Source organism: Ylistrum balloti, unplaced genomic scaffold (genome assembly GCF_031769215.1).
Source record: "Ylistrum balloti isolate Yb309-2 unplaced genomic scaffold, AGI_CSIRO_Ybal_v1 Utg372532, whole genome shotgun sequence".
Lineage (NCBI taxonomy): Eukaryota > Metazoa > Mollusca > Bivalvia > Pectinida > Pectinidae > Ylistrum > Ylistrum balloti.
In genome coordinates, this window is record NW_026783118.1 from 76311 (window position 1) to 89891 (window position 13581).

Below are 13581 nucleotides of genomic sequence, written 5' to 3' on the forward strand. Positions count from 1 at the left end.
CTTTCACTCCGTAGTGATATCAGTTCCAGTATTTGTCCTGTATGCAGTCTGAATTTCCCAGCAGGACAACTGGAGGTTCATGCATCTACTTGTGGTGATGTGCAGGCTCAAATTAATTCATCAAAATTAGCTAGGTGCGTACATGGTTAGAAACATTTGTTTGTAGTTTTATCAATATTTTACCGTAATGAAATAGAGTCAATCAGGTTTGACCAAATGTCAATGTAATGGCTAAAGATGAAATCAGGTGTTGCATTTTTTAGGACCCTATTTCTGTACTAGTAATCACTATCTGTCCATCTGTGTGTTCACAAATTAACCAGAAACTAAATTTGTAAATAGAAAAGTTTTTGCATACACTGTCAGCTTTAAGTATTCAGTTGGCATTTCTGTTTTATGAATGCCAACTAAAAGCAATTCAATACTTATATTTACCATGATTAGAATCTGTTTATCTCATAAAGAATTCAATTATCTTTTCATCTCTCAGCATTTAGCTCAAGTGATATATAAATTGTGGGTGCTTGTTCTGACAATGAAAAAAACAGCAATTTGCCAACAGACAGTCGATCTGTGGTAACCAACATAGCAACTGCAGCAGTCAATGTCATTCATAGACTTATGAATGCCGACTAAATTTGGTAGGGTTATATAGAGGCAATGTCATGTAACTTATAGTATAGTAACATGTCAATAAACATTCATGTTTGCCCCTTCAGTCAATAAGAAATATGAACACAACTCCTTTTGTTGTAACTAAACATAAATACTATTATGTTTTTCAGCACATTCGCTGAGGCTTTAGGACAGTGTTTTGATCTTGACGAGGAGGACATTTTTTTGTGAGAATCCTTAGGAGTGATTTCATTGAAACAACAATGGAAGTGTTAAAGGATGCTGATGAGGACGATTGGCTGAAACCGATGAAAGTCCAGTTTATTGGTAAAGAGGGGATAGATGCAGGAGGGCTGGCTAGGGAATTTTTTTCCCTGTTGTTTAAAAACACTACAGTTTTCCAGGGGACAACATTTTCCTTAAATCCAGATTTTCTGGAAAAAAAGACATACAAAATTATAGGGCAAATCACAGCTAAAGCCCTTGCGCAGGGCCATCCAGGTCCTGCATGTTTAAACAAACATATTGTCAGATATCTCTTAACCGGAATTGATGATACATGTACTAGTAATATAAACTTAAAGGAAGGCGAGTTGGGAGCCGACATAGACAGGGCCATTAAACAGGTAAATTTTACATTTACACTATCAGACTCCAAAAGTTAAGTATACAGCCATCATGTTTTGTTGCCTCACCTGGCCCAAAGGGACTTCATGTACCTTTACAGCTATTAGTATTATACATGAAATACCTTAATTGACTTCTTCTGGACTGCTAATTTTAACTAAATTTAGTAGGATGCATCTCTATGTGGTTGGGATTCAATATTTATACAAATAATGGGCCTGAGGGTGAGGCCAGGAGGCGTCCTTTTGTCACTATTGACTTCTCCCTGGTGTTACAATTTTATGTACACCATGCAAGGATCCGTAGATCAGTGACTTATCCTTTTATCAAATTGTATGTCATTTATGTGTGCATTTAGGTAATATTAGGGCCTCACATCTCTGGAATCTTATCTGTACAATAGAAATCCTCTGGTCTAGTCTATCTGTCCCAGATTTTGACTTCAGCATAATTGCATCAAGATCACCAGATCATTTAGGTCATATTGTGCTCAAAGGAAAGGTCATAATTTTGTTTGTTAATTGAAAAGATAAACAACTTCTGGGAGGTGAGAGGTCGAGGTCACGGTTACCCCAGACTTACTTTTTCTTGTTTTCTTTTTGTCTTTTTTTTAAAGTTAATCCTTTTATTATTGTTTGGCCATTTATGTGGTAGTAAGCTTTGCAGTGTCCTTGCTGACCGGTGAATGTTTAATAAAATTGTAGATGTGGTTTATTTTATTTGAACAGCTCTCAGAAGCCACTGCCGACACAGTAGGAAGTGTTTTTGAGCAAAATGCTTCTGTACTGGAGGCAACAGGATTTACAAAATTGCTGACGTTGAAAAACAGAGATGAGGCCATAAAAGTAGTGAAGGCTCACTACCTTCTATACAGAGTCATGGCATCTGTAACTCAGTCCAAGGAAGGTAAGCTGTAACAAGGTTTCAACCATAATTCAACAACTATGTAATAATCAGTTTTATTGAAACTTGGTCCAATTGGTTAACTAATCAATGCCTATAAATCAGACACATCAGGTGTTCCTGAACCTTTTTTATGGAAACATTGTTGAAGCTTTTGATTGGTCAAAAATGAAAAATTATCTGGTTTTTGCCAAAATTGATATACAGGTATTGTTTGGCATAAGAAACAGAAAAGAATGAAGTCCATTTTGTAAAATATTGGTTTCCAGGTAACAAAGGAATGCCCCTTTAATAATGATAAGTTAAAACTTTAACTGCGTGGCTGAGCATATGTCCTAAGTTTGTTTGTCATATGAAATCTTGAAACCTCTTGTCAGATTTAGTTCATACTTACATCATCAGAGCACTAAGTAACAATCATGGTCATCGATAGTTAAGGGTCAAATGTGACCACTTTGTGGGGATGAGGGTATATCTATGTGAGCCCTTAATTGCTCAGTTTTTTAATGCCCCCGCCATTTATGGCCGGGGGCATATAGTGTTACCCGTGTCTGTCCGTCTCGTCTCGTCCCGTCGCGTCCCAAATCAGTATATTATACCACCTAAAACTTCATTCTGAAGACAATTTTCATGAAACTTCATACAAATATCAAGTATGGAAAGACCTCATGCAGTGTTGAGTTTCTCGGCATTCTAAAAAAGATGGCCAATCAGGGGGAGATAACTCAAAAAAGATGAACATCGTCTGATTTCTACATAATTTGGTACTTGTGGGTTTTAAGGCATAAGGAAGACAATGGTTGCCTCTGTTTATCAAAAAGACAAAATGTCCACCATGGGAAAAGATAACCCTCTTCCATGGGGAGATAACTCTTACACCAACTGTTACGGACTTCTCACTATTATTTCACATTCATGTCTTACAGACATTTTCTAGTTTTATTAAAGAGCACATAAGATTCAACTTTTAAAGAACAAATAAAGAATACTAAGATATCATTTTCTGTACATGTTCATAACCTTAAACACATAGGAGTACTCTTAAAGATACACACAGCTATTTCTTCCCCATGTTGATGCATGTTTTAATATTTTAGGGCTTAAGTTGGGAGGAGTCCTTGAGGTATTAAGAAGATTTCCCAAGGATGCTGAGGGTGTGTTGGGGTCAGGAGGAGGAGTTACAGCTGAGGATATTCACAATTTTTACAGCCCAATTTACTCCACAGAATCTACAGAGAAATCAAAAGAGCAGCGGATTGTCTATAATCTCAATAGGTTCCTGTGTAAAATTGAAAGTATGATTATCTGTTCTTATATGCAGGGTTTTCCTGGTATAAGTTCTTTTGTCACTTTTTTCTGGTGCCAAACCTCTGACATGGTATAACTTGGTATGACTGTAATACTGCAGCATGGGAGAGGCAAAGGCAGGTCGTATGACATGAACTACTTTTGGATCCAAACATTGGTCATAAGGTCACATAGAAAGTGCAAAGGTAAAATCCATACTTTTTACACATACATTTGAAAGTTTTAGACAACTCTGCAATTATTTGATTAATATAGTGATCAAAGTCAAAGGTCAACATCTTGAAATTATTTGCCTTTCTGTTAATACAGTTGCAACAATTTAATCATGTGAGAATTATTGTGACAAAGTTTAACATCAGAAGGTCAAAGAAGTAGTTCACAGACTCTGTCGATCAAAGTCTTAAATTAAAAAAAAAAAGAAAAATTTCTCTCTCTCTGAAATATTTGACTTTTTAAGTCATTGGGCTTTGTCCATCAACATCTGATACGGTCTGCCATCCATCTAGTATAAACTTTTCCTTCAGATGTCTCTCTCAACAACCAATAAAAGCCCCAGGGTGTTGATAGTATGCATGTAGTATGCTGAGATGAAGAAGTACCAAGTTTGTTTTAATGAAAGACCTGGACTTAATTATTTCAAGGTCAGAGAGGTCAGAAGTCTTAAAATCTTCCAGCAAAGTCTTCTTGGCAAACAAAAGGCCAAGAATACTAATTTCTCATATTACATTGTGATATGAAAACCGAAAACCTAGTTTTGACCATGCACATATTACATGTATGTGTAGTTTTGACTGAATTGTCTTAATTTATTGCCATTAAAACTAAAAACAATATGTTTCATGGTTCATCTTGTTATCCCCTTGCAATGCAATGTCAATACATGTAGTAACGGGGCTTTGGTTCCGTGCATGTATGCGTCCATGCGTGCATCACACATCTTGTGAACATGGTAGAAACCAAACCCTTCTGTATATCTTCATCCAAATTGGTACACATATCACTTATTAGGAGGGTATGGTGCCTATTGATTTTGATCGCAGGTCACAGGTCAAGATCACAGTGGTTACATATGATTACCTTGTGAACGCAAGAGACACAACCGTTTAGTGCATCTTCATCAAACATGGTACACATCACTCTTATGAAGAGAAGAGAGTTCCTATCAATTTTCAGGGTCAAAGGTCAAGGTCACGTTCTTCACATAAAAAAGAGGGGTTTGCATAGGGATGCTATACTTTGCATTTCCCTTGTTATGTTTTGTTATTGCAAAGACATTTGTTAACTTTTATTAAAATGACACACATACATGAAAGAGATGACGCCTATTTAAGCGCTTGGATGATCCTGACAATTTGTAAATACATGTAATTTGGCTGCCACCAATAACTCACCATGATCTCGTACCAAAGTTATGAACTACATGCAGTGACAATGACATAACTTACGGTAATATATCGCAATATGTATTGCAGTATTATTCTTTTGTATTGCACTATATCGCAATATGCAAAAACCATATCATGGCATCAGTATCTGTCAATGGTTGTTAACCAAACCTAATGCAACAATTTTCTTACAAGTGCCATAATGTGTAATTTTCATATAACACTATGTTTGTTTGCTTTGCAGAAAACAAAATATCTTCTACATGGTTAAATCCATGGCATGATGGTCAAGATACACCTGAAGATCAGACAAAAGCTATCAGTCTGGAAAATGTGTCACAGGCACTTATCGGAAGTCCCAGACTTCCAAGAGATGTGTCCAAAGGAAATATTCAGTTTGACTACAAATCATCCAATCTATCGAGTGTTAACACTTGCGTACCCTTCATTACTTTTTCAAATATTGACTCCATCCAAGCATATGAAAAATTTGAGGAGGCAATGATCTTTATAGTAGTTGGTGCATATGGATTTGGATGTGCATAGAAAAATTACAGATTTACACCAGCAGTTCTCCAAACCTGACTCTTTACAAGTTTTACATCATTTACATCAAGGGTAACCTGGTTACTGCAGATTGCTTATATTTCGCGAGAACTTAATTTTTGCATAAATTCACAAGAACCCTGGGTCGCAAATTTAAACATATCATGAATTCTTATCATTTCAGACTATCAGAGACGAATATGATCGGACACAGTTTACCGTTACTGTTGGCCTTATTGCCAGTGTCGTTTCATTTGTGTAATATTATCCACAGAAGATACAGTAACCTAATTAATCAGTGAATGCAGATGTGTAATATTAGACGAAAAAGTGTCAGCATCTTTCAAATAACCTTGCATTAAGATTGTCCCAAATGCGAAATGGAAAACCACTTTTCTATAAATAGATCATCCGTCACGATTAGGCAATGCACAATAGAGAACTCATTCAAAATTGTTTTAAATTTGAATTCCTTGAACAAAGTACAATACTTCTTTATGTTTTTGGATGAGATGATTATATTTAAATATATGATATATATATATAGTAGCGTTCACGTGTAATCATTCTCAGCACACAATAGGGTCATTAGCGGTACTGTAATCACATACTCATAGTCTAAGAAAACAGAAATCAAAACTAATAATCAGTGCTGAGTTATGTGGTTAATCTCTTCTAGAGAAAAGATCGGTCTATTAGAGATCACATATTGTAATGATCATTTTGATGGTGGGTGTCAAGATCCTCTGGGATCTTTTGTTGCCCAATCTGTCCATTACCTGGTATAATGATTGAACTTAGTTTTTACATATGGATTCATAATTTGTTTTTCTAACATGTTTGATATAATTTTGTTACTGATGCCATGTGTACCCCTTGACATATTTGGTTCATATTAATACTAAAGCATCACATGATCAAGTACTAACCTGATTACATTTTTGGTGGTCATTGGTCAAGGCTGAAGGTCAAAAGTAAACTTGACCACTTTTAGCACTGAGAGTGGGAAATATATGCAAGTCCCTGCTCACTATGTTTTTATCACGTCACTGTTGCAATTGCCTTTTGTCCATAGTGCACAAGACTTTTCATTCAAACGACTTTCAATAACTGGAAGACCTAAGATGCTAATATTTGGCCCGTAGCATGCTGGCATAGAGCCCTACCAAGTTTGTTCCTTGAACTCCTTTCAAGGTCATAAGGGCCAAAATTGTTAAAATCTTCAAACAACTTCTTCTCAGTAACCAAAAGGTTCAGGGCACCGATATTTGGCCTGTAGCAAGCTGGCTTATATCCATAAGATCTTGCAAGAGTTCAAAAACCAGACAAATTTGATCAAGTTTGACCGAGTTATTGCCTTTTGTTGTGTTATAAGCAATCTTGTGAACACAATAACTTGGTTAATTATTGACCAACTGATGAAACTTTTTATGCTGCTTTATATCCATAGGATCTTGAATGAGATTGAAAACCATTCACACCTATTTGATCAAATTTTAAAAAGTTATTCCCCTTTGTTGTTTTATTGTATTACAAATCTTCTGAACACAATTACTCTAGCAAATATTAACCCTTTTTTTGAAACTTTGTATGTGTTCTTATAGCAGATCTCAGTTGAGTTCGTAAACAGAATAGAATTTTCCCCTTTGTTTAATTATCTGTAGACCTTTGAACACAATAACTTGATGCCAGACAGTTCCATGTGAATTTTTAAGTTATTTTTATAACATGATATAAAAAAGTGAAAAAAAATAGTGAAAGCTTTGTTACTCGGTTGACTGTTAATGCCCTTGGGCCTCTTGGTTTTTAAGAAAACCAGATGCAATGTTTGTATGTCCCAGATAAAGATCATGATTGCTAAAAGTAGAATGTGTTTTGGGTCAAACAATAAGTTGTCTGACATATCTCAGTTCCTGGTTGCAAAACTAAATGTACCTGTTCTCACATTAAATGTTGGACATTAAACACATTAAAATTTCTTTTGAAGAAACAGTTTTGGAAATGTCAAGTACAATACATAGTGTCTGATGCAAAATCCAAATGATGTAAATAAGTAAATGTCTATAAAAAAACCAATCATAATTTCCAGATAATATGATTATTTATCATTACTAAAACCACTTCCTGCATCTACAGGAATTCATTTTCTTGGTTCAGATCCCTTTTAAAGGCAGTGAAAATCATTTCTTCCTTCATCAATAGTTTCTCAATAATACAATATTGTGCATGTATTTTTAAACCAAACTTGAAATTCCATAGAATAACATGTTGAGTTTGGTAAAATTCGTAAATCTAGGAAGCGCAATTAATGTTACCATATAGAAAACTGAGTTATTGTTCAAGGAGCAGGTTGAATGAAACGGGTCAGTAACATTTTTCAGTATTAGAGGTGAAAAAAACAGGAAACAATGTATAATAACAAAATGGCATTTATTCTTACAGGAAAATTAAATGTACAGTTTTGAAAGAAATTTTCATATGCATTAACTGTTATTAAAATGATTTCATCAACTTCTTTGTGTGTTGTCATCTATTTGGTATGCATTGCTTTTAACATCATATTTCTTTTGAAGCAATAAGAATTAAATGGAAAACAAGATTTGAAAAATTACGTCCCCCACCGGGCATACCTTGATCGAGGTCAAAGTCAAGGTCACAGTGACCTACTTTTGGTATGTGTCATATACATGTGTACTTTCTTACCATGGTGCACCCACATGCCAGGTTTGAATTTCCAGTATGAAAACGTATGAGCCTGGACATGCTCTTTCTTCCACAGAGGTCAAAGTTAAGGTCACAATGGCCTACTTTTGGTACACGACAAACCATCTCACCATGGTGCACCTACATACCAATTGTGAAGTTCCATTATGAAATGGTATAGGAGTTGGATCTTGAACAAGGATTTTCTTTACAGAGGTACAAGGTCACAATCAAGGTCACAGTGTCCTACTTTTGGTACCAGACACACCATTTTACCATGGTGTGCCCACATGCCAAGTTTTCAGTATGAAATACTATGTAAAACACGGTTATAACAAATCTCTGGGGACCATGATTTTTAGTTTGTTATAAGCATAATTCATTATACACTTTAGATTTTCATATAAAAGACACCTAAGGGGACTTAAAAATCACTGAATTCATTGTAAGCGAGTTTCTTGTAAGCGTGTTTTACTGTAGTATAGCGACAGACAGAATTGACGCAAACTACAGCCCCCCTTAAGTTCCCGGTGGGGGAGTAATAAATCCTGTGATGGACATAAAATTTTACAAAAGTTTAGAGGAGATTTAAAAACCATCAACCATGTAATAATCCATGATATATTTATGCCTACTGAAAGCTTCTCAGGAGTTGGACCATTTCCTGGAAAAGATCTATCCCAAAACACAATGAGTTTCTGTGAGTAATTTCAGATATTGTCTGATGGTGTTCCTCCATTATAGGAAATGTTGGTGTTGGCGGTATTTCCACGCAGTCAGGATCAACGTGGTCTGGCACTGGACCATCATAGTCAATTCCAAAGTTCAATTGATCATTCTGTAATAAGAATAGGACACACTTAACAGTATTCTGATTCCTGAATAATTCAGTGCAAGTCCCCTGTCAATCAAATACTCAAATATTTGAAAGGGCCATAACTCTGAATTTGAAATGCTCTCATAAAAGTTTAATTAAGTGATCTGAAACAACAACATCTCCAAGTATGGTTTCAATTTAAAGTATTCCATGTATAATAGATGTCGGCAAACATCGGTGAACAATTCACATAGCAGCAGGGGAAGACAACTCCATTTTTTTTTCAAATGTCATATGGTCACACAATGCGGGTGGGGAGGGGGGGGGGTTGGGTTGGGTTAGGTTACTCTGTATTTCCTTTCAGATTTAAGATTTAATGCTAATATCTGCTGGTTCCCTTTAATTTTAAAATTATATCCACAAAACTCTATTGATGAAGCAAGTTGGCTACAGTTTCATGCGTGTACTACATTCAGGTTATCTATTATAACTGATTTTTACCTCACTTTGCGGATACCATGACGGATCCAGTATCTGTCCTCTGATCCACAGCTGAAGAGGCGTTTGATTTCCCTCTGTTCGAATAGGTCTCCGACAGAAGGAATCTCTGAAGACATCCAAATGCTGCTGAATCCTGGACTTAAATACTAGATGAAGAGCTAGGAGATGGGTCTCATCATCAGGATCTAACACAGATTCTATTTCCATATGATGAAAGATTTGATAGTAAAGTGCAACAACACCTGGCCACAGCTCTCTCCAAAATCTTTCAATCCTATTTTGATAGTTTTATTAGATAGAACATCTTATAAAGGGTAGAGAGAATAAAAGCCTTTAGTGAAACCACACTGCTTACTTTCCCAAAAATTTCTACTGTTATATAATCAGGGCTCTTAACTCCAACCATTAAAATATGTGAACATCCTTTAGTTATTTGTTGTCTGTTGTACCTATTTTAATGCCCAAATATTTTGCTTTTAATACTTCTATAAAGTGACTCTTTTTTCTTTAATATAATGACTTCATACTCATGACCTGCTACCCCAGTAATTTATTTACTCTTTACCTTTGATTGTGGACACTTCTCCCTGCAATAAAGCTTTTGGGTCCTTTCTGGGTTACCATATACTCAGCCACTTTGACATTTTCTCCTCCCTTGTCTGTTCTTACTTTTTCTGGAGTTCCATATTCTTGGACCGCATGCAAAAATGCAGCTAACACTGTTTCTGCACAGTTATTTGTGTTTACTTGTAGAAATACTGGTAGTCTGGAATAACCATCGATGCCACCATGAATCACAAATCTCCATCTAAATTTGATAAATGAAAGAAACATCTACAGCTGTACATGTAGACTACAATTACTTTTTGTAATTTAAATTGTATGGGTGAGCTTTTAACATCTATTTTCATAGCCTTTTAAATGGTCAAAAATAGTTAATAGCCAAAAAATATCACTGAACGATTTTAATCAACATAACTTTTTGATGTTTGAACATATCTTTTATTGTCCATAAGCAAAAAATACATATTGGGCACAAGTTTTTTCAACTTAGAAAATTAGTTAGCTACTGGCTACACATACACCCCTAATTCCGCCCCTGATGTATATACTACAAAATACCTTATCAATTTGTGCAACAATGCTGGATACATACACTGTAACTTCTTCGCTGAAGCCTATGAGATGATAAAAACATTCTTCTCAATAATGTACCCTGGGGATCCACTTTCTTACCAAATCCCTTACTTTTGACTGCTGCACAATGTGTCCCTTTGATTGGAGGATGGATGCTATAGTTTTATATCCGACGTTCGGAAATTCGTCGATGATCTTCCTTACTTCCTCTTCCAGCTCCACACACGTCATGACTGAATATTTGCTACGTATGGACGGTAAACCATATTCTGACATTCTCCTTCTAATAGTTTTTACACTTACACCCAACATAGAAGCAATGTCTGTTAGTTTAAAGTTGTATTTCAACAGCGACACTAGTGTTTCATAAGGAATTTTGTAATAAGGTGCACCACTTTTCCCTTGGCAACGCTCTAGTGTAATTATTGTACAGGCTGTATATGTACTAGACTGATGTTGGTCCTGGCCATGGTCATCGTGTTCCCGCAAATCATACAGTGCCCGCGCTGCCAGTTCCAATACTTCGGATATATCGACCGATGCTATCGCCGAAAATTGATTCAATATATCAATTGTTCTTTCCAATTCACCATCAATGTTTTGTACTCTGTCATTCTCTAATCTGTTTGCCAGACTCAAGAATTTGTCTGCTATTTCTATGAGAAATACACACACATTATTGAGTAAAAATCATCAAAACAGAGAATTTATCCAAAATTCAAAAACTCATACTTTCCTTCCATGGATACCACACCTTAAACTATTGGAATTGCCCTATAATCCAGTCTAAATACATTCTAAGGTTGTTACTGACTTATTTTATACCTGTTACCTACTGTAGAACAGTTTTCAAACTGACACCAAGCCTTTTCAAAACAGCTGAAATTCTCACCCACAAGAGCACCCAAATTACCTCCCTTTATGCACCCCTAATGAAATTAAAATAAAATCATTATGAACAAGTTTCAGTGTGGTTTTTTTTATGTATTTATAGCAATTATGGAAAGGATTAAACTTAATCAAACATAGTAAAGCACATTTTAAATAAATAATTTTTTTTTAATGTACTATAATTATACATCACAATTAGTTTTTTTAATTTCATTAAAATCCCTCTGAGTGTCTAGAAAATGATCACACGAACAAAACGATATATCGCTTTACTGTGTATCTCGAATAGCTATCGAGTAACACAGATTTTCCCGCATGGTGTGTTTTGACCAATTCTGCTCTCAAATTAGGAAGAAAGGGAGGTAATTTGAAAAACTAAAACCTCAATAAGTCTTAAATTTACTTGAATAAAGTTGCAATTGAAACTGAATCAAGTAGTTTGTGCTTCTGTGAATTTAGATAACTGAAAAGCAGATTGATACTACATATATAAAGTTTGATGTTATGACGTCATGGTAACAGCTGATGTCATCAGTACTATGACGTCATCAATTGTTAATGATGGCTTCACCAATGCACTGTGATGTCATAGTGAAGGCTAGAAATCCAACAAAAACTTCAAATTAGCATCTAACACATTTCTCGAAAGTAATTAACAGTGATATGACATTAGATATTCTTAAATGTCATGTGTATGACATCACAAACACCTATGATTACTGCCCCCCACCCTTCTTCAAGTGTAATATTAGAAACCCTATGACATTGCAATATTGTTCGAAAAATAGTATTTTTTACAGCAGTAACTATGGAAATGTCATTTGATGACAATATTAACATGATTGTATGCCCAATCTATGAGAAATACACACACATTATTGAGTAAAAATCATCAAAACAGAGAATTTATCCAAAATTCAAAAACTCATACTTTCCTTCTTAGTTACCATGGATACCACACCTTAAACTATTGGAATTGCCCTATAATCCAGTCTAAATACATTCTAAGGTTGTTACTGACTTATTTTATACCTGTTACCTACTGTAGAACAGTTTTCAAACTGACACCAAGCCTTTTGAAAACAGCTGAAATTCTCACCCACAAGAGCACCCAAATTACCTCCCTTTATGCACCCCTAATGAAATTAAAATAAAATCATTATGAACAAGTTTCAGTGTGTTTTTTTATGTATTTATAGCAATTATGGAAAGGATTAAACTTAATCAAACATAGTAAAGCACATTTTAAATAAATATTTTTTTTTAATGTGCTATAAGGTAGCAGTAAACAGTTAATTTGCATTTTTCCTGAAATTATTTGTCATGTTTGAGATATACAGGTATAGCAGATTGGTTATGAAAAATACATCATTACATGTATATATATTTATAAACTATATAACAATTACATTAACAGTAGAGAGATGAAATTTGTGTAAAAAAAAAATTTCCTCTGATTTCTGACATTTGATTGTCATGGTTACCTGAAAAAATGCTAAAAATGCAAAAATACTGCTAATTCCAACCCAACACTACAACTTTCTAGGAGAAATTTAATTCTAAACACCTATCTTACAATCAACAACACTGTCATGGTAACAAAGTACTTACATTTCAGCAAATTCCAACTCTTTTGTTTTTTTTTTTTTTTTGGTTTGGTAGTTTGTGGAATACCTTCAATTGCTTGCCAATACTTTTTGCCTTTACTGTAAATGTAGCATGTATGCTTAGGTATCATGTAGGTGAACTCATCAACTCATCATTACCCAATAGCCTGGAGCTCTCCAGGTCGCCTTCGGTTGTACAGGAGTAGACTTGCAGAAACAACATCCCCAATTCTACAAAAAATTTTCCAAGTCCTTTTTAGACAAATTAAAATCAGCAATGGCAGCTTTCAAGTGCTCATTGAGCTTGTTAATGCCATCAAGCTCTGGAAGTTTAGGACTTTTCCTATACATCCTCTGCTGCAGAAGAACTTCGGCCAGTTTTGTTACTCATGTTGCCCAGTAGATTGCCATTGCCTGCAGGTCTTCCGCTTCACCATGTGCTTTTTGGTCTCCCTGTATTATTGCTAGACCAAATTTTCCAGAAATCATATGTTTGATGCCTCTGGTCTGACAAGAGATCCCAGTGGGATCTTGGCTCCCA

At 35.3% G+C, this 13581-nt stretch overlaps 1 protein-coding gene and 1 long non-coding RNA gene across 2 annotated transcripts; one reads left to right on the top strand and one right to left on the bottom strand.

Annotated features, from left to right (window-relative positions):
• The first annotated feature begins 878 nt into the window (after nt 1-878).
• Nucleotides 879-5384, top strand: LOC132564690 (uncharacterized). Its single transcript, XM_060229325.1, has 4 exons — nt 879-1241; nt 1971-2148; nt 3243-3440; nt 5083-5384. Exons 1-4 carry the CDS (start codon nt 879-881, stop codon nt 5382-5384), a joined length of 1041 nt encoding a protein of 346 aa, XP_060085308.1.
• A 2463-nt stretch (nt 5385-7847) lies between these two features.
• On the bottom strand, nt 7848-10191 carry LOC132564691 (uncharacterized). Its single transcript, XR_009554902.1, has 3 exons — nt 9971-10191; nt 9406-9602; nt 7848-8925 (listed from the first exon to the last, which is right to left on the bottom strand). It is a non-coding gene; the product is annotated as an uncharacterized LOC132564691 (long non-coding RNA).
• Nucleotides 10192-13581: the final 3390 nt, after the last annotated feature.

Excerpts from the sequence above, each read along its gene's own strand:
- LOC132564690 (XM_060229325.1), top strand. The coding sequence starts at position 879 with ATGGAAGTGTTAAAGGATGCTGATGAGGACGATTGGCTGAAACCGATG. Across the intron at positions 2,149-3,242 it reads TGTAACTCAGTCCAAGGAAG|GGCTTAAGTTGGGAGGAGTC; the intron begins GTAAGCTGTAAC and ends TTAATATTTTAG. Across the intron at positions 3,441-5,082 it reads GTTCCTGTGTAAAATTGAAA|AAAACAAAATATCTTCTACA; the intron begins GTATGATTATCT and ends TTTGCTTTGCAG.